General features: G+C 40.8%; 1 protein-coding gene across 5 annotated transcripts in view; it reads right to left on the bottom strand.

Annotated features, from left to right (window-relative positions):
• Positions 1 to 20371, bottom strand: part of LOC128704660 (ecdysteroid-phosphate phosphatase) — a 111273-nt gene that overhangs the window by 27604 nt on the left and 63298 nt on the right. For all 5 annotated transcript variants that reach the window (XM_070092071.1, XM_070092074.1, XM_070092050.1 and 2 more), the window contains one exon: positions 17563 to 17778. In XM_070092071.1, coding sequence (XP_069948172.1) covers positions 17563 to 17778 — 216 coding nt within the window. The remainder of the gene's footprint in view (positions 1 to 17562; positions 17779 to 20371) is intronic.

Below are 20371 nucleotides of genomic sequence, written 5' to 3'. Positions count from 1 at the left end.
TTAGAGGTAACACAGAATGTAGAATTGCGGATGAGCAAAGAGGCTTCAGAGTGGGTAGGGGATGTGTAGATCAAGTGTTTACAGTGAAGCATATATGTGAACAGTATTTAGATAAAGGTAGGGAAGTTTTTATTGCATTTATGGATTTAGAAAAGGCATATGATAGAGTGGATAGAGGAGCAATGTGGCAGATGTTGCAAGTTTATGGAATAGGTGGTAAGTTACTAAATGCTGTAAAGAGCTTTTATGAGGATAGTGAGGCCCAGGTTAGGGTGTGTAGAAGAGAGGGAGAATACTTCCCGGTAAAAGTAGGTCTTAGACAGGGATGTGTAATGTCACCATGGTTGTGTAATATATTTATAGATGGGGTTGTAAAAGAAGTAAATGCTAGGGTGTTCGGGAGAGGGGTGGGATTAAATTATGGGGAATCAAATTCAAAATGGGAATTGACACAGTTACTTTTTGCAGATGATACTGTGCTTATGGGAGATTCTAAAGAAAAATTGCAAAGGTTAGTGGATGAGTTTGAGAATGTGTGTAAAGGTAGAAAGTTAAAAGTGAACATAGAAAAGAGTAAGGTGATGAGGGTATCAAATGATTTAGATAAAGAAAAATTGGATATCAAATTGGGGAGGAGGAGTATGGAAGAAGTGAATGTTTTCAGATACTTGGGAGTTGACTTGTCGGCGGATGGATTTATGAAGGATGAGGTTAATCATAGAATTGATGAGGGAAAAAAGGTGAGTGGTGCGTTGAGGTATATGTGGAGTCAAAAAACGTTATCTATGGAGGCAAAGAAGGGAATGTATGAAAGTATAGTAGTACCAACACTCTTATATGGATGTGAAGCTTGGGTGGTAAATGCAGCAGCGAGGAGACGGTTGGAGGCAGTGGAGATGTCCTGTTTAAGGGCAATGTGTGGTGTAAATATTATGCAGAAAATTCGGAGTGTGGAAATTAGGAGAAGGTGTGGAGTTAATAAAAACATTAGTCAGAGGGCAGAAGAGGGGTTGTTGAGGTGGTTTGGTCATTTAGAGAGAATGGATCAAAGTAGAATGACATGGAAAGCATATAAATCTATAGGGGAAGGAAAGAGGGGTAGGGGTCGTCCTCGAAAGGGTTGGAAAGAGGGGGTAAAGGAGGTTTTGTGGGTGAGGGGCTTGGACTTCCAGCGGGCGTGCGTGGGCGTGTTAGATAGGAGTGAATGGAGACGAATGATACTTGGGACCTGACGATCTGTTGGAGTGTGAGCAGGGTAATATTTAGTGAAGGGATTCAGGGAAACCGGTTATTTTCATATAGTCGGACTTGAGTCCTGGAAATGGGAAGTACAATGCCTGCACTTTAAAGGAGGGGTTTTGGGATATTGGCAGTTTGGAGGGATATGTTGTGTATCTTTATACGTATATGCTTCTAAACTGTTGTATTCTGAGCACCTCTGCAAAAGCAGTGATAATGTGTGAGTGTGGTGAAAGTGTTGAATGATGATGAAAGTATTTTCTTTTTGGGGATTTTCTTTCTTTTTTTTTGGGTCACCCTGCCTCGGTGGGAGACGGCCGACTTGTTGAAAAAAAAAAAAAAAAAAAATATATATATATATATATATATATATATATATATATATATATATATATATATATATATATATATATATATATATTATATATATATATATATATTTCAACAAGTCGGCCGTCTCCCACCGAGGCAGGGTGACCCAAAAAAAGAAAGAAAATCCCCAAAAAGAAAATACTTTCATCATCATTCAACACTTTCACCACACTCGCACATTATCACTGTTTTTGCAGAGGTGCTCAGAATACAACAGTCTAGAAGCATACACAAATAAAGATACACAACATATCCCTCCAAACTGCCAATATCCCAAACCCCTCCTTTAAAGTGCAGGCATTGTACTTCCCATTTCCAGGACTCAAGTCCGACTATATGAAAATAACCGGTTTCCCTGAATCCCTTCACTAAATATTACCCTGTTCACACTCCAACAGATCGTCAGGTCCCAAGTACCATTCGTCTCCATTCACTCCTATCTAACACGCTCACACACGCTTGCTGGAAGTCCAAGCCCCTTGCCCACAAAACCTCCTTTACCCCCACTCTCCAACCCTTTCGAGGACGACCCCTACCCCGCCTTCCTTCCCCTATAGATTTATATGCTTTCCATGTCATTCTACTTTGATCCATTCTCTCTAAATGACCAAACCACCTCAACAACCCCTCTTCTGCCCTCTGACTAATACTTTTATTAACTCCACACCTTCTCCTAATTTCCACACTCCGAATTTTCTGCATAATATTTACACCACACATTGCCCTTAAACAGGACATCTCCACTGCCTCCAACCGTCTCCTCGCTGCTGCATTTACCACCCAAGCTTCACACCCATATAAGAGTGTTGGTACTACTATACTTTCATACATTCCCTTCTTTGCCTCCATAGATAACGTTTTTTGACTCCACATATACCTCAACGCACCACTCACCTTTTTTCCCTCATCAATTCTATGATTAACCTCATCCTTCATAAATCCATCCGCCGACACGTCAACTCCCAAGTATCTTAAAACATTCACTTCTTCCATACTCCTCCTCCCCAATTTGATATCCAATTTTTCTTTATCTAAATCATTTGACACCCTCATCACCTTACTCTTTTCTATGTTCACTTTCAACTTTCTACCTTTACACACATTCCCAAACTCATCCACTAACCTTTGCAATTTTTCTTTAGAATCTCCCATAAGCACAGTATCATCAGCAAAAAGTAACTGTGTCAATTCCCATTTTGAATTTGATTCCCCATAATTTAATCCCACCCCTCTCCCAAACACCCTAGCATTTACTTCCTTTACAACCCCATCTATAAATATATTAAACAATCATGGTGACATTACACATCCCTGTCTAAGACCTACTTTTACCGGGAAGTAGTCTCCCTCTCTTCTACACACCCTAACCTGAGCCTCACTATCCTCATAAAAACTCTTTACAGCATTTAATAACTTACCACCTATTCCATATACTTGCAACATCTGCCACATTGCTCCTCTATCCACTCTATCATATGCCTTTTCTAAATCCATAAATGCAATAAAAACTTCCCTATCTTTATCTAAATACTGTTCACATATATGCTTCAATGTAAACACCTGATCTACACATCCCCTACCCACTCTGAAACCTCCTTGCTCATGCGCAATCCTACATTCTGTCTTACCTCTAATTCTTTCAATTATAACCCTACCTTGCACTTTTCCTGGCATACTCAGTAAGCTTATTCCTCCATAATTTTTACAATCTCTTTTGTCCCCTTTCCCTTTATATAAAGGTACTATACATGCTCTCCGCCAATCCCTAGGTACCTTCCCCTCTTTCATACATTTATTAAACAAAAGTACCAACCACTCCAACACTATATCCCCCCCTGCTTTTAACATTTCTGTCATTATCCCATCAGTTCCAGCTGCTTTACCCCCTTTCATTTTACGTAATGCCTCACGTACCTCCCCCACACTTACATTCTGCTCTTCTTCACTCCTAAAAGATGGTATACCTCCCTGACCAGTGCATGAAATTACTGCCTCTGCTTCTTCCTTAACATTTAAAAGTTCCTCAAAATATTCTCGCCATCTACCCAATACCTCCATCTCCCCATCTACTAACTCCCCTACTCTGTTTTAACTGACAAATCCATATTTTCCCTAGGCTTTCTTAACTTGTTTAACTCACTCCAAAATTTTTTCTTATTTTCATTAAAATTTCTTGACAGTGCCTCTCCCACTCTATCATCTGCTCTCCTTTTGCACTCTCTCACCACTCTCTTTACCTTTCTTTTACTCTCCATATACTCTGCTCTTCTTATAACACTTCTGCTTTGTAAAAACCTCTCATAAGCTACCTTTTTCTCTTTTATCACACCCTTTACTTCATCATTCCACCAATCACTCCTCTTTCCTCCTGCCCGCACCCTCCTATAACCACAAACTTCTGCCCCACATTCTAATACTGCATTTTTAAAACTATTCCAACCCTCTTCAACCCCCCCACTACTCATCTTTACACTAGCCCACCTTTCTGCCAATAGTCGCTTATATCTCACCCGAACTTCCTCCTCCCTTAGTTTATACACTTTCACCTCCCTCTTACTTGTTGTTGCCACCTTCCTCTTTTCCCATCTACCTCTTACTCTAACTGTAGCTACAACTAAATAATGATCCGATATATCAGTTGCCCCTCTATAAACATGTACATCCTGGAGCCTACCCATCAACCTTTTATCCACCAATACATAATCCAATAAACTACTTTCATTACGTGCTACATCATACCTTGTATATTTATTTATCCTCTTTTTCATAAAATATGTATTACTTTTTACCAAATTTCTTTCTACACATAGCTCAATTAAAGGCACCCCATTTACATTTACCCCTGGCACCCCAAATTTACCTACTACTCCCTCCATAACATTTTTACCCACTTTAGCATTGAAATCCCCAACCACCATTACTCTCACACTTGATTCAAAACTCCCCACGCATTCACTCAACATTTCCCAAAATCTCTCTCTCTCCTCTACACTTCTCTCTTCTCCAGGTGCATACACGCTTATTATAACCCACTTTTCACATCCAATCTTTATTTTACTCCACATAATCCTTAAATTAATACATTTATAGTCCCTCTTTTCCTGCCATAGCTAATCCTTCAACATTATTGCTACTCCTTCTTTAGCTCTAACTCTATTTGAAACCCCTGACCTAATCCCATTTATTCCTCTCCACTGAAACTCTCCCACCCCCTTCAGCTTTGTTTCACTTAAAGCCAGGACATCCAGCTTCTTCTCATTCATAACATCCACAATCATCTCCTTCTTATCATCTGCACAACATCCACGCACATTCAGACTTCCCACTTTGACAATTTTCTTCTTCTTATTCTTTTTAGTAATCTTTACAGGAAAAGGGGTTACTAGCCCATTGTTCCCGGCATTTTAGTTGACTTTTACAACACGCATGGCTTACGGAGGAAAGATTCTTATTCCACTTCCCCATGGATATAAAAGGAAAATTAATAAGACCAAGAACTATTAAGATAAAATCAAAGAAAACTCAGATGAGTGTGTATAAATAAATGTGTATATGTATGTGTAGTGTGACCTAAGTGTAAGTAGAAGTAGCAAGATATGCCTGTAATCTTGCATATTTATGAGACAGACAAAAGACATCAGCAATCCTACCATCATGTAAAACAATCACAGGCTTTCGTTTTACACTCACTTGGCAGGACGGTAGTACCTCCCTGGGTGGTTGCTGTCTACCAACCTACTACCTACATATATACACATATACATATATATACATATACAGTGGACCCCGGCATAATGATTACCTCCGAATGCGACCAATTATGTAAGTGTAATTATGTAAGTGCGTTTGTACGTGTATGTTTGGGGGTCTGAAATGGACTAATCTACTTCACAATATTCCTTATGGGAACAAATTCGGTCAGTACTGGCACCTGAACATACTTCTGGAGTGAAAAAATATCGTTAACCGGGGGTCCACTGTATATATTTTTTTTTTCAACAAGTCGGCCGTTTCCCACCGAGGCAGGGTGACCCAAAAAAGAAAGAAAATCCCCAAAAAGAAAATACTTTCATCATCATTCAACACTTTCACCACACTCACACATTATCACTGCTTTTGCAGAGGTGCTCAGAATACAACAGCTTAGAAGCATATACGTATAAAGATACACAACATATCCCTCCAAACTGCCAATATCCCAAACGCCTCCTTTAAAGTGCAGGCATTGTACTTCCCATTTCCAGGACTCAAGTCCGACTATATGAAAATAACCGGTTTCCCTGAATCCCTTCACTAAATATTACCCTGCTCACACTCCAACAGATCGTCAGGTCATATATATATATATATACATATATATTGGCAGTTTGGAGGGATATGTTGTGTATCTTTATACGTATATGCTTCTAAACTGTTGTATTCTGAGCACCTCTGCAAAAGCAGTGATAATGTGTGAGTGTGGTGAAAGTGTTGAATGATGATGAAAGTATTTTCTTTTTGGGGATTTTCTTTCTTTTTTGGGTCACCCTGCCTCGGTGGGAGACGACCGACTTGTTGCGAAAAAAAAAAAAAAAAAAAAACATATATATACATATATATATTGGTAATAACTAATACATATTTTATGAAAAAGAGGATAAATAAATATACAGTGGACCCCCGCATAGCGAACGCCTTGCATAGCGAACAATCCGCATAGCGAACGCTTTGTTCGCTAAAATTTTGCCCCGCATAGTGGACAAAAACCCGCTCAGCGAACTTCGTCCGAGACGCGTCCAATCTGCGCCCTCAGCCAGCCTCACATGTGCCGCCCGTCCCATTGTTTACCAGCCAGCCTCCGCGGTAACATTCAAGCATACACTCGGAATATTTCGTATTATTACAGTGTTTTCGGTGCTGTTTGTGGAAAATAAGTGACCATGGGCCCCAAGAAAGCTTCTAGTGCCAACCCTACACCTCAAAGGGTAAGAATACCCATTGAAATGAAGAAAGAGATCATTGATAAGTATGAAAGTGGAGTACGTATCACCGACCTGGTCAGGTTGTACAAGAAACCAAAATCAACCATCGCTTCTATTGTGGGCAAGAAAATGGCAATCAAGGAAGCTGTTGTTGCCAAAGGTTTAACTGTGTTTTCGAAACAAAGATCGCAAGTGATGGAAGATGTTGAGAGACTCTTATTGGTGTGGATAAATGAAAAACAGCTAGCAGGAGATAGCGTCTCTCAAGCGATCATATGTGAAAAGGCTAGGAAGTTGCATGACGATTTAATTAAAAAAATGCCTGCAACTAGTGATGATGTGAGTGAATTTAAGGCCAGCAAAGGTTGGTTTGAGAGATTTAAGAAGCGTAGTGGCATCCATAGTGTGATACGGCATGGTGAGGCTGCCAGTTCGGACCACAAAGCGGCTGAAAAATATGTGCAGGAATTCAAGGAGTACATAGAAACTGAAGGACTGGAACCTGAACAAGTGTTTAATTGTGATGAAACAGGCCTGTTCTGGAAGAAAATGCCAAGCAGGACCTACATTACTCAGGAGGAAAAGGCACTCCCAGGACATAAGCCTATGAAAGACAGGCTTACTTTGTTGATGTGTGCCAATGCTAGTGGTGATTGCAAAGTTAAGCCTTTATTAGTGTATCACTCTGAAACTCCCAGAGCGTTCAGGCAAAAGAATGTCCTCAAGGATAATTTGTGTGTGCTGTGGAGGGCAAACAGTAAGGCATGGGTCACTAGGGAATTTTTCTATAACTGGTTACACCATGCATTTGCCCCCAATGTGAAAGATTACCTAACTGAAAAGAAATTAGACCTTAAGTGCCTCCTGGTGTTAGACAATGCCCCTGGTCATCCTACAGACGTGGCAGAGCGACTTTATGGGGACATGAGCTTCATTAAGGTGAAGTTTTTGCCTCCTAATACCACTCCTCTCCTGCAGCCCATGGACCAGCAGGTCATTTCCAACTTCAAGAAACTGTACACAAAAGCTCTGTTTCAAAAGTGCTTTGAAGTGACCACAGACACTCGATTGACTCTAAAAGAGTTTTGGAAGGATCACTTTAATATCCTCAATTGTGTAAACCTTATAGGTAAGGCTTGGGAGGGAGTGACTAAGAGAACCTTGAACTCTGCTTGGAAGAAACTGTGGCCAGAATGTGTAGACAAAAGGGATTTTGAAGGGTTTGAGGCTAACCCTGAGAGGAGTAGTATACCAGTTGAGGAATCAATTGTGGAATTGGGGAAGTCCTTGGGGTTGGAGGTTAGTGGGGAGGATGTGGAAGAGTTGGTGGAGGAGGACAATGAAGAACTAACCACTGATGAGCTGATAGATCAACTTCAAGAGCAAGAGGCCAGACCTGGGGAAACTGGTTCAAAGGAGGGGAGAGAGAAATTGAAGGAATTGCCTACTTCAAAGATTAAGGAAATGTGTACAAAATGGCTTGAAGTGCAAACCTTTTTTGATGAAAATCACCCTCACACAGCTATTGCAAGCCGTGCTGGTGACTGTTACAATGACACTGTTGTGAACCACTTTAGACAAATCATAAAGGAACGAGAGGTACAGGCCACTATGGACAGATATGTTGTGCGAAAGAAGTCCAGTGACTCTGAAGCTGGTCCTAGTGGCATTAAAAGAAGAAGGGAAGTAACCCCAGAAAAGGACTTGCTACCTCAAGTCCTAATGGAAGGGGATTCCCCTTCTAAACACTAACACTCTCTCTCCCCTCCTCCCATCCCATCAATCATCACCAGATCTTCAATAAAAGTAAGTGTCATGTAATTGTGCATGCCTTTTTCAGTTTGTGTGTACTAAAATTAACATTTTTTTGTGGTAAAAAAATTTTTTTTTCATACTTTTGGGTGTCTTGCACGGATTAATTTTATTTCCATTATTTCTTATGGGGAAAATTAATTCGCATAGCGAACATTTCGCATAACGACCAGCCCTCTTGCACGGATTAAGTTCGCTATGCGGGGGTCCACTGTACAAGGTATGATGTAGCACATAATGAAAGTAGTTTATTAGATTATGTATTGGTGGACAAAAGGTTGATGCACAAATAACCCGCACATAAAAGAGAGAAGCTTACGACGACGTTTTGGTCCGACTTGGACCATTGACAAAGTCACACTAACCAGAAGTGGAGCAGGATGGCTATATATAGGCAAGAAGAATAAGAATAAGAATAAGAATAAGAAGAAGTAGTAGTAGTAGTAGTAGTAGTAGTATTAGTAGTAGTATTAGTAGTAGTATTAGTAGTAGTATTAGTAGTAGTATTAGTAGTATTAGTAGTAGTATTAGTAGTATTAGTAGTAGTATTAGTAGTAGTATTAGTAGTAGTAGTAGTAGTAGTAGTATTAGTAGTAGTATTAGTAGTATAGTAGTAGTATTAGTAGTAGTATTAGTAGTAGTATTAGTAGTAGTATTAGTAGTAGCATTAGTAGTAGTATTAGTAGTAGTATTAGTAGTAGTATTAGTAGTAGTATTAGTAGTAGTATTAGTAGTAGTATTAGTAGTAGTATTAGTAGTAGTATTAGTAGTAGTATTAGTAGTAGCATTAGTAGTAGCATTAGTAGTAGCATTAGTAGTAGCATTAGTAGTAGTATTAGTAGTAGTATTAGTAGTAGTATTAGTAGTAGTATTAGTAGTAGTATTAGTAGTAATATTAGTAGTAGTATTAGTAGTAGTATTAGTAGTAGTATTAGTAGTAGTATTAGTAGTAGTATTAGTAGTAGTATTAGTAGTAGTATTAGTAGTAGTATTAGTAGTAGTATTAGTAGTAGTATTAGTAGTAGTATTAGTAGTAGTATTAGTAGTAGTATTAGTAGTAGTAGTAGTAGTAGTAGTAGTAGTAGTAGTAGTAGTAGTAAGAACATAAGAACGAAGGAACACTGCAGAAGGCCTACTGGCCCATGCGAGGCAGGTCCAAGTCTCCTACCGGCTTAAGCCAATGCACCCAACCTAGTCAGGTCAGGTCACATTGACTTAAGGGAGGAACACGGCAACCGACCTGGTAGCACAAGCTATCAGTAGTAGTAGTAGTAGTAGTAGTATTAGTAGTAGTAGTAGTAGTAGTAGTAGTAGTAGTAGTAGTAGTAGTAGTAGCAGTATTAGTAGTATTAGTAGTAGTATTAGTAGTAGTATTAGTAGTAGTAGTAGTAGTATTAGTAGTAGTAGTAGTAGTAGTAGTAGTAGTAGTAGTAGTAGTAGTAGTAGTAGTAGTAGTAGTAGTAGTAGTAGTATTAGTAGTAGTAGTAGTAGTAGTAGTATTAGTATTAGTATTAGTATTAGTATTAGTAGTAGTAGTAGTAGTAGTAGTACAAGAATGGTATGTAATACCGACAAGATGAAATTAAGACACATGCGCAACACCCGGACATCACTATCGTAGACGTTTCGCCATCCAGCCAGCCACTGGATGGCGAAACGTCCACAACAAAGGCAACCAGACGCCGCACATGTGTCTTAATTTCATCAGTAGTTGTAGTAGTAGTAGTAGTAGAAGAGGTAGTAGTAGTGGTAGTGGTAGAAGTGGGAAATAAGGAGGACGAGCAGTCAAAAACAAAGGAAGGGAGCACTGCAAGAGAGCTAGGTGCCCACTGAGGGAAAGCAAGCGCACAGAGGTGCGTGAAAGGGGAAGTGGTGAAATAAATGAAGAAGGAACAGAAACACGAGACAGAAGAGAGAAAGACAACCCAGAGGAGAAAAGGAAAGAGGAAAGGGGAAAAGGGAGAAGAAAAAGAAAAAAGAAAAAAGAAAAAATGAGGAGTCAGGTTAAGTCACGGGTGTTCTGAAGTTTGGAGCATTTTACAATGTAGTGGGAGAGGAAGGCATCTACAGAGACGAAGCCAGGGCTAAGGTTCATACAAAGAAAGTTGTTTATTAGAGAGGATTCAACTAGATGAGTTTGGGAATGTGTGTAAAGGTAGAAAGTTGAAAGTGAACATAGAAAAGAGTAAGGTGATGAGGATATCAAATGATTTAGATAAAGAAAAATTGGATATCAAATTGGGGAGGAGAGTATGGAAGAAGTGAATGTTTTCAGATACTTGGGAGCTGACGTGTCGGCGGATGGAATTTTGAAGGATGAGGTTAATCATAGAATTAATGAGGAAAAAAAGATGAGTGGTGAGTTGAGGTATATGTGGAGTCAAAAAACGCTATCTATGGAGGCAAAGAAGGGAATGTATGAAAGTATAGTAGTACCAACACTCTTATATGGATGTGAAGCTTGGGTGGTAAATGCAGCAGCGAGGAGATGGTTGGAGGCAGTGGAGATGTCCTGTCTAAGGGCAATGTGTGGTGTAAGTATTATGCAGAAAATTCGGAGTGTGGAAATTAGGAGAAGGTGTGGAGTTAATAAAAGCATTAGTCAGAGGGCAGAAGAGGGGTTGTTGAGGTGGTTTGGTCATTTAGAGAGAATGGATCAAAGTAGAATGACATGGAAAGCATATAAATCTATAGGGGAACTAAGGAGGGGTAGGGGTCGTCCTCGAAAGGGTTGGAGAGAGGGGGTAAAGGAGGTTTTGTGGGCGAGGGGCTTGGACTTCCAGCAAGCGTGCGTGAGCGTGTTAGATAGGAGTGAATGGAGACGAATGATACTTTGGACCTGACGATCTGTTGGAGTGTGAGCAGGGTAATATTTAGTGAAGGGATTCAGGGAAACCGGTTATTTTCATATAGTCGGACATGAGTCCTGGAAATGGGAAGTACAATGCCTGCACTTTGAAGGAGGGGTTTGGGATGTTGGCGGTTTGGAGGGATGTGTTGTGCGTCTTTTTACGTATGTGCTTCTAGACTGTTGTATTCTGAGCACCTCTGCAAAAACAGTGATAATGTGCGAGTGTGGTGAAAGTGTTGAATGATGATGAAAGTATTTTCTTTTTAAGGATTTTCTTTCTTTTTTGGGTCACCCTGCCTCGGTGGGAGACGGCCGACTTGTTGAAAAAAAAAAGAAATATATTTTATTTATTTATTATCACACCGGCCGATTCCCACCAAGGCAGGGTGGCCCGAAAAAGAAAAACTTTCACCATCATTCACTCCATCACTGTCTTGCCAGAAGGGTGCTTTACACTACAGTTTTTAAACTGCAACATTAACACCCCTCCTTCAGAGTGCAGGCACTGTACTTCCCATCTCCAGGACTCAAGTCCGGCCTGCCGGTTTCCCTGAATCCCTTCATAAATGTTACTTTGCTCACACTCCAACAGCACGTCAAGTATTAAAAACCATTTGTCTCCATTCACTCCTATCAAACACGCTCACGCATGCCTGCTGGAAGTCCAAGCCCCTCGCACACAAAACCTCCTTTACCCCCTCCCTCCAACCCTTCCTAGGCCGACCCCTACCCCGCCTTCCTTCCACTACAGACTGATACACTCTTGAAGTCATTCTGTTTCGCTCCATTCTCTCTACATGTCCGAACCACCTCAACAACCCTTCCTCAGCCCTCTGGACAACAGTTTTGGTAATCCCGCACCTCCTCCTAACTTCCAAACTACGAATTCTCTGCATTATATTCACACCACACATTGCCCTCAGACACGACATCTCCACTGCCTCCAGCCTTCTCCTCGCTGCAACATTCATCACCCACGCTTCACACCCATATAAGAGCGTTGGTAAAACTATACTCTCATACATTCCCCTCTTTGCCTCCAAGGACAAAGTTCTTTGTCTCCATATATATATATATATATATATATATATATATATATATATATATTTATATATATCAACAAATTTTGTTGAAAATAAGAAAAAGTTTTGGAGTGAGATTAACAAGTTAAGGAAGCCTAGAGAACAAATGGATTTGTCAGTTAAAAATAGGAGAGGAGAGTTATTAAATGGAGAGTTAGAGGTATTGGGAAGATGGAGGGAATATTTTGAGGAATTGTTAAATGTTGATGAAGATAGGGAAGCTGTGATTTTGTGTATAGGGCAAGGAGGAATAACATCTTGTAGGAGTGAGGAAGAGCCAGTTGTGAGTGTGGGGGAAGTTCGTGAGGCAGTAGGTAGAATGAAAGGGGGTAAGGCAGCCGGGATTGATGGGATAAAGATAGAAATGTTAAAAGCAGGTGGGGATATAGTTTTGGAGTGGTTGGTGCAATTATTTAATAAATGTATGGAAGAGGGTAAGGTACCTAGGGATTGGCAGAGAGCATGCATAGTTCCTTTGTATAAAGGCAAAGGGGATAAAAGAGAGTGCAAAAATTATAGGGCGATAAGTCTGTTGAGTGTACCTGGTAAAGTGTATGGTAGAGTTATAATTGAAAGAATTAAGAGTAAGACGGAGAATAGGATAGCAGATGAACAAGGAGGCTTTAGGAAAGGTAGGGGGTGTGTGGACCAGGTGTTTACAGTGAAACATATAAGTGAACAGTATTTAGATAAGGCTAAAGAGGTCTTTGTGGCATTTATGGATTTGGAAAAGGCGTATGACAGGGTGGATAGGGGGGCAATGTGGCAGATGTTGCAAGTGTATGGTGTAGGAGGTAGGTTACTGAAAGCAGTGAAGAGTTTTTACGAGGATAGTGAGGCTCAAGTTAGAGTATGTAGGAAAGAAGGAAATTTTTTCCCAGTAAAAGTAGGCCTTAGACAAGGATGTGTGATGTCACCGTGGTTGTTTAATATATTCATAGATGGGGTTGTAAGAGAAGTAAATGCGAGGGTCTTGGCAAGAGGCGTGGAGTTAAAAGATAAAGAATCACACACAGGGTGGGAGTTGTCACAGCTGCTCTTTGCTGATGACACTGTGCTCTTGGGAGATTCTGAAGAGAAGCTGCAGAGATTGGTGGATGAATTTGGTAGGGTGTGCAAAAGAAGAAAATTAAAGGTGAATACAGGAAAGAGTAAGGTTATGAGGATAACAAAAAGATTAGGTGATGAAAGATTGAATATCAGATTGGAGGGAGAGAGTATGGAGGAGGTGAACGTATTCAGATATTTGGGAGTGGACGTGTCAGCGGATGGGTCTATGAAAGATGAGGTGAATCATAGAATTGATGAGAGAAAAAGAGTGAGTGGTGCACTTAGGAGTCTGTGGAGACAGAGAACTTTGTCCTTGGAGGCAAAGAGGGGAATGTATGAGAGTATAGTTTTACCAACGCTCTTATATGGGTGTGAAGCATGGGTGATGAATGTTGCAGCGAGGAGAAGGCTGGAGGCAGTGGAGATGTCATGTCTGAGGGCAATGTGTGGTGTGAATATAATGCAGAGAATTCGTAGTTTGGAAGTTAGGAGGAGGTGCGGGATTACCAAAACTGTTGTCCAGAGGGCTGAGGAAGGGTTGTTGAGGTGGTTCGGACATGTAGAGAGAATGGAGCGAAACAGAATAACTTCAAGAGTGTATCAGTCTGTAGTGGAAGGAAGGCGGGGTAGGGGTCGGCCTAGGAAGGGTTGGAGGGAGGGGGTAAAGGGGGTTTTGTGTGCGAGGGGCTTGGACTTCCAGCAGGCATGCGTGAGCGTGTTTGATAGGAGTGAATGGAGACAAATGGTTTTTAATACTTGACGTGCTGTTGGAGTGTGAGCAAAGTAACATTTATGAAGGGATTCAGGGAAACCGGCAGGCCGGACTTGAGTCCTGGAGATGGGAAGTACAGTGCCTGCACTCTGAAGGAGGGGTGTTAATGTTGCAGTTTAAAAACTGTAGTGTAAAGCACCCTTCTGGCAAGACAGTGATGGAGTGAATGATGGTGAAAGTTTTTCTTTTTCGGGCCACCCTGCCTTGGTGGGAATCGGCCAGTGTGATAATAAAAAAAAAAATAAAAAATATACAGTGGACCCTCGGTTTACGATCAGCTCCCAATGCGACAAATTATGTAAGTGTATTTATGTAAGTGCGTTTGTATGTGCATGTTTGGGGGTCTGAAATGGACTAATCTAATTCACAATATTCTTTATGGGAACAAATTCGGTCAGTACTGGCACCTGAACATACTTCTGGAATGAAATAATATCGTAAACCGGGGGTCCACTGTATATATATATATATATATTTTTTTTTTTTCAACAAGTCGGCCGTCTCCCACCGAGGCAGGGTGACCCAAAAAAGAAAGAAAATCCCCAAAAAGAAAATACTTTCATCATCATTCAACACTTTCACCACACTCACACATTATCACTGCTTTTGCAGAGGTGCCCAGAATACAACAGTTTAGAAGCATATACGTATAAAGATACACAACATATCCCTCCAAACTGCCAATATCCCAAACCACTCCTTTAAAGTGCAGGCATTGTACTTCCCATTTCCAGGACTCAAGTCCGACTATATGAAAATAACCGGTTTCCCTGAATCCCTTCACTAAATATTACCCTGCTCACACTCCAACAGATCGTCAGGTCCCAAGTACCATTCGTCTCCATTCACTCCTATCTAACACGCTCACGCACGCTTGCTGGAAGTCCAAGCCCCTTACCCACAAAACCTCCTTTACCCCCTCTCTCCAACCCTTTCGAGGACGACCCCTACCCCTCCTTCCTTCCCCTATAGATTTATATGCTTTCCATGTCATTCTACTTTGATCCATTCTCTCTAAATGACCAAACCACCTCAACAACCCCTCTTCTGCCCTCTGACTAATACTTTTATTAACTCCACACCTTCTCCTAATTTCCACACTCCGAATTTTCTGCATAATATTTACACCACACATTGCCCTTAAACAGGACATCTCCACTGCCTCCAACTGTCTCCTCGCTGCTGCATTTACCACCCAAGCTTCACACCCATATAAGAGTGTTGGTACTACTATACTTTCATACATTCCCTTCTTTGCCTCCATAGATAACGTTTTTTGACTCCACATATACCTCAACGCACCACTCACCTTTTTTCCCTCATCAATTCTATGATTAACCTCATCCTTCATAAATCCATCCGCCGACACGTCAACTCCCAAGTATCTGAAAACATTCACTTCTTCCATACTCCTCCTCCCCAATTTGATATCCAATTTTTCTTTATCTAAATCATTTGACACCCTCATCACCTTACTCTTTTCTATGTTCACTTTCAACTTTCTACCTTTACACACATTCCCAAACTCATCCACTAACCTTTGCAATTTTTCTTTAGAATCTCCCATAAGCACAGTATCATCAGCAAAAAGTAACTGTGTCAATTCCCATTTTGAACTTGATTCCCCATAATTTAATCCCACCCCTCTCCCAAACACCCTAGCATTTACTTCCTTTATAACCCCATCTATAAATATATTAAACAACCATGGTGACATTACACATCCCTGTCTAAGACCTACTTTTACCGGGAAGTATTCTCCCTCTCTTCTACACACCCTAACCTGAGCCTCACTATCCTCATAAAAACTCTTTACAGCATTTAATAACTTACCACCTATTCCATATACTTGCAACATCTGCCACATTGCTCCTCTATCCACTCTATCATATGCCTTTTCTAAATCCATAAATGCAATAAAAACTTCCCTATCTTTATCTAAATACTGTTCACATATATGCTTCAATGTAAACACCTGATCTACACATCCCCTACCCACTCTAAAACCTCCTTGCTCATCCGCAATCCTACATTCTGTCTTACCTCTAATTCTTTCAATTATAACCCTACCGTACACTTTTCCTGGTATACTCAGTAAGCTTATTCCTCTATAATTTTTACAGTCTCTTTTGTCCCCTTTCCCTTTATATAAAGGGACTATACATGCTCTCCGCCAATCCCTAGGTACCTTCCCCTCTTTCATACATTTATTAAACAAAAGTACCAACCACTCCAACACTATATCCCCCCCTGCTTTTAACATTTCTGTCATGATCCCATCAGTTCCAGCTGCTTTACCCCCTTTCATTTTACGTAATGCCTCACGTACCTCCCCCACACTTACATTCTGCTCTTCTTCACTCCTAAAAGATGGTATACCTCCCTGACCAGTGCATGAAATTACTGCCTCTGTTTCTTCCTTAACATTTAAAAGTTCCTCAAAATATTCTCGCCATCTACCCAATACCTCCATCTCCCCATCTACTAACTCCCCTACTCTGTTTTTAACTGACAAATCCATATTTTCCCTAGGCTTTCTTAACTTGTTTAACTCACTCCAAAATTTTTTCTTATTTTCATTAAAATTTCTTGACAGTGCCTCTCCCACTCTATCATCTGCTCTCCTTTTGCACTCTCTCACCACTCTCTTTACCTTTCTTTTACTCTCCATATACTCTGCTCTTCTTATAACACTTCTGCTTTGTAAAAACCTTTTTATGTTTAGAATTCGCAGAACAGGCAAAATATTCACAAACACTAATCTCTGGTCGAAGGAGACTCGAACCTACAATCCTTGGGACAAGGTACGCAGTGCTCTAGCCACTGTACCAATACTTTGGCGTCCAGCCAATGCCAAACATTTTGATCCAAGGCAGCCAGCATTCAGGAAGGTGGCGTTAGCTATTTCATCTTATCCCCTGCATGCATCAACCGACGGGCCACCTTCCTGAATGCTAGCTGCCTTGGATCAAAATGTTTAGTGATGGCTGAATTCCAAGGTATTGGTCCAGTGTGGTACGGTGGTTAGAGCACTGCATACCTTGTCCCAAGTTCATAAGTTAGAGTCTCCTTCGACCAAAGATTAGTGTTTGTGAATAATCTTCTATGCAATTTCCTTACTATATTTATTTTTCTTATCATTATATTCAAGGACAGCAGAACATCCATAAGTGTAAAACAGTGTCTGGGAAACTGAAGTATGAGTGGTAATCAGGTTTGATCTGAGAAGGGGGAGGACGGTTATAATTCCTTGAGTAAAAAGCCTTTCCTAACTTCTAGGAGCCCTTCCCCCCACCTTTGAAAAGACACTTACAAATTATTCAAGAAACCTATTATTGTGTATACTAAACATGCAAAATTTATGTAATCTTCAGTTTACTTTCATCAATATTGATTAGCTATGTAATTATTTATTGAACTTACCCTTAAGTATACTGGCACAAGTTTGAACACAGCGTAAAGCTGGGGAGCATAAAACATGATGCACCTCTGTATTATTGGCCTTCAGAGCTTGACCTACAAGTGTTGCTTGAAATAAACCAATGTTTGTAAGCGGGCTATCTTTATAAAAACTATGAGGTGCTCCTTTCCGTTGAGGAAGTGTTTCAGGCATGTTAAGATCACTTCGCTGGTACTTTCCTGCACAAAGATAATGTGGTATTAATTTTTAACACCCACCAATAACACTATATCTCATATTAAATGCAGAAACAAAAGTTTTTCTAACACCAGTCATCACCCACCAAGGCAGGGCGACTCAAACAAAGGAAATACAGGTCTCCCTCAACATTCGCGAGGGTTAGGGGATCAAGAGCCTCGCGAATGTTGAAAAACCGTGAATGTTTGGTGCCCCAATATATTGTAGGGAAATATAATACAATACTGCTTCCTTAACTTGTTGAACCATGAAAAATCATAAAATACATGAAAACGTCATAAATTGTACTAAATATAAACATGTTATGCTTTAATAACATGTATGTTATTAAATACCACAGACTACACCACTGGTGGCCTGGTGGTTAACGCTCTCGCTTCACACGGTGAGGGCCTGGGTTCGATTCCCAGCCAGAGTAGAAACATTGGACGTGTTTCTTTCCACCTGTTGTCTAGGTTCCCCATCAGTAAAATGGGTACCTGGGTGTTAGTCGACTGGTGTGGGTCGCATCCTGAGACACTGACCTAAGGAGGCCTGGTCACAGACCGGGCCGCGGGGGCGTTGACCCCCGGAACTCTCTCCAGATAAACTCCAGATAAACCTCCACCAATGCCTCCATCACTTCCTCAACCACTGCGAGTCCCTACTACCCTCCCTCCGACCCCCGCAACTGGCAGCCAGCCCTCCCACCACTCAGTGTGGTGAGTTTTGTTTGTTCATTATTTGCTATTAAACTACAGTATAAATAATTTAAACCCATTCATGACTGCATATTGGAATGGCTATTCGGACAGGTGTTGGACGGTGACATCATGTGTTTACTCTTGAACACAGCAAAGAATCAAACATTTCTGCTACTGCTAATAATAACAATAGTAACAATAGTAATAATAATAATAATAATAATAATAATAATAATACGATATAATTGAAGAAGGAAATTGTACAAAAATACGAGGGAGTGGTTGACAGATCGTCAGTGTGGCTTTGTTTATGCTGGAGTGAGCATTAGTCTCCCTGCTCTTCCAAACATTTCACAATAATTGAGCAGTTGAGGCAGTGGTATTTAATAACATATATGTTATAAATAATAATACATAGTACATATTATTAATAACATGTATTATTATTAATAACATGTATGTTATTAAATACCACTGCCTCAACCGCTGCCTCACCCACTGCCTCAATCGCTGCCTCAACAGCTGCCTCACCCACTGCCTCAATCGCTGCCTCACCCACTGCCTCACCTACAGCCTCAACAGCTGCCTCACCCACTGCCTCAATCGCTGCCTCAACAGCTGCCTCACCCACTGCCTCAACAGCTGCCTCACCCACTGCCTCAATCGCTGCCTCAACAGCAGCCTCAACAGCAGCCTCAACAGCTGCCTCACCCACTGCCTCAATTGCTGCCTCAACCACTGCCTCAATCGCTGCCTCAACAGCAGCCTCAACAGCTGCCTCACCCACTGCCTCAATCGCTGCCTCACCCACTGCCTCAATCGCTGCCTCACCCACTGCCTCAATCGCTGCCTCAACCACTGCCTCAACCACTGCCTCAACCACTCCAGTTGCACTCAATCTACAAGCACCAAACACAATGAATTATTGTGAAATGTTTGGAAGAGCAGGGAGACTAATGCTCACTCCAGCATAAACAAAGCCATACTGACGATGTGTCAATCACTCCCTCGTATTTTTGTACAGCTTCCTTCTTCAATTATATCGTATTTATTATTATTATTATTATTATTTTTATTATTATTATTATTGCTATTGTTATTACTATTGTTATTATTAGCAGTAGCAGAAATGTTTGATTCTTTGCTGTGTTCAAGAGTAAATACATGATGTCACCGTCTAATACCTGTCTGAATAGCCATTCCAATATGCAGTCATGAATGGGTTTACAATATTTATACTGTAGTTTAATAGCAAATAATGAACAAACAAAACACTCGCCACAATGAGTGGTAGGAGGGCTGGCTGCCAGTTGTGGGGGTCGGTGGGAGGGTAGTAGGGACTCGCAGGTGGCAGGAAACTTGAATATGATTTGGCGGCTGGGAATTTGGTGGCTGGGAATTTGGCGGTTGGGAATTCGCGAATGTGTGAAGCCCGCGAAAGCTGAAAACGTGAATGTTGAGGGAGACCTGTACAGCCTCCCCTCCCTTAACGACAGAGTTCCGTTCCTAAGACAACATCAGTAAACAAATTCATTGCTAAGCAAGGAGCATACTATAATGGTAATGGGTTTATGTCAACCATCTTAGTTGTTGTTTTAATGTCACCTCTGCACCATTTACAACATTTTTAGTACACAGTGGTACCTCGGCATACGAACTGCTCCCAACTCGAACAATTAAGTAAGTATATTTTTGTAAGTGCTTTTGTAAGTGTATTTTTGGAAGACAAACAGATTAATTTAATTTACATTATTCCTTGTAGGAACAAATTTGTTCAGCATCAGCACTCGAACAGCCTGCTGGAATGAATTAAGTTTGTATCCCGAGGTACAGTGGACCCTCGAGTAACGATATTAACCCTTTCAGGGTCCAGAGGCCAAATTTAAAGTGC

This window comes from Cherax quadricarinatus, chromosome 3, assembly GCF_038502225.1.
Source record: "Cherax quadricarinatus isolate ZL_2023a chromosome 3, ASM3850222v1, whole genome shotgun sequence".
In the NCBI taxonomy this organism is placed as follows: Eukaryota; Metazoa; Arthropoda; class Malacostraca; order Decapoda; family Parastacidae; genus Cherax; species Cherax quadricarinatus.
This window is presented reverse-complemented; position numbering and strand designations above follow the sequence as displayed.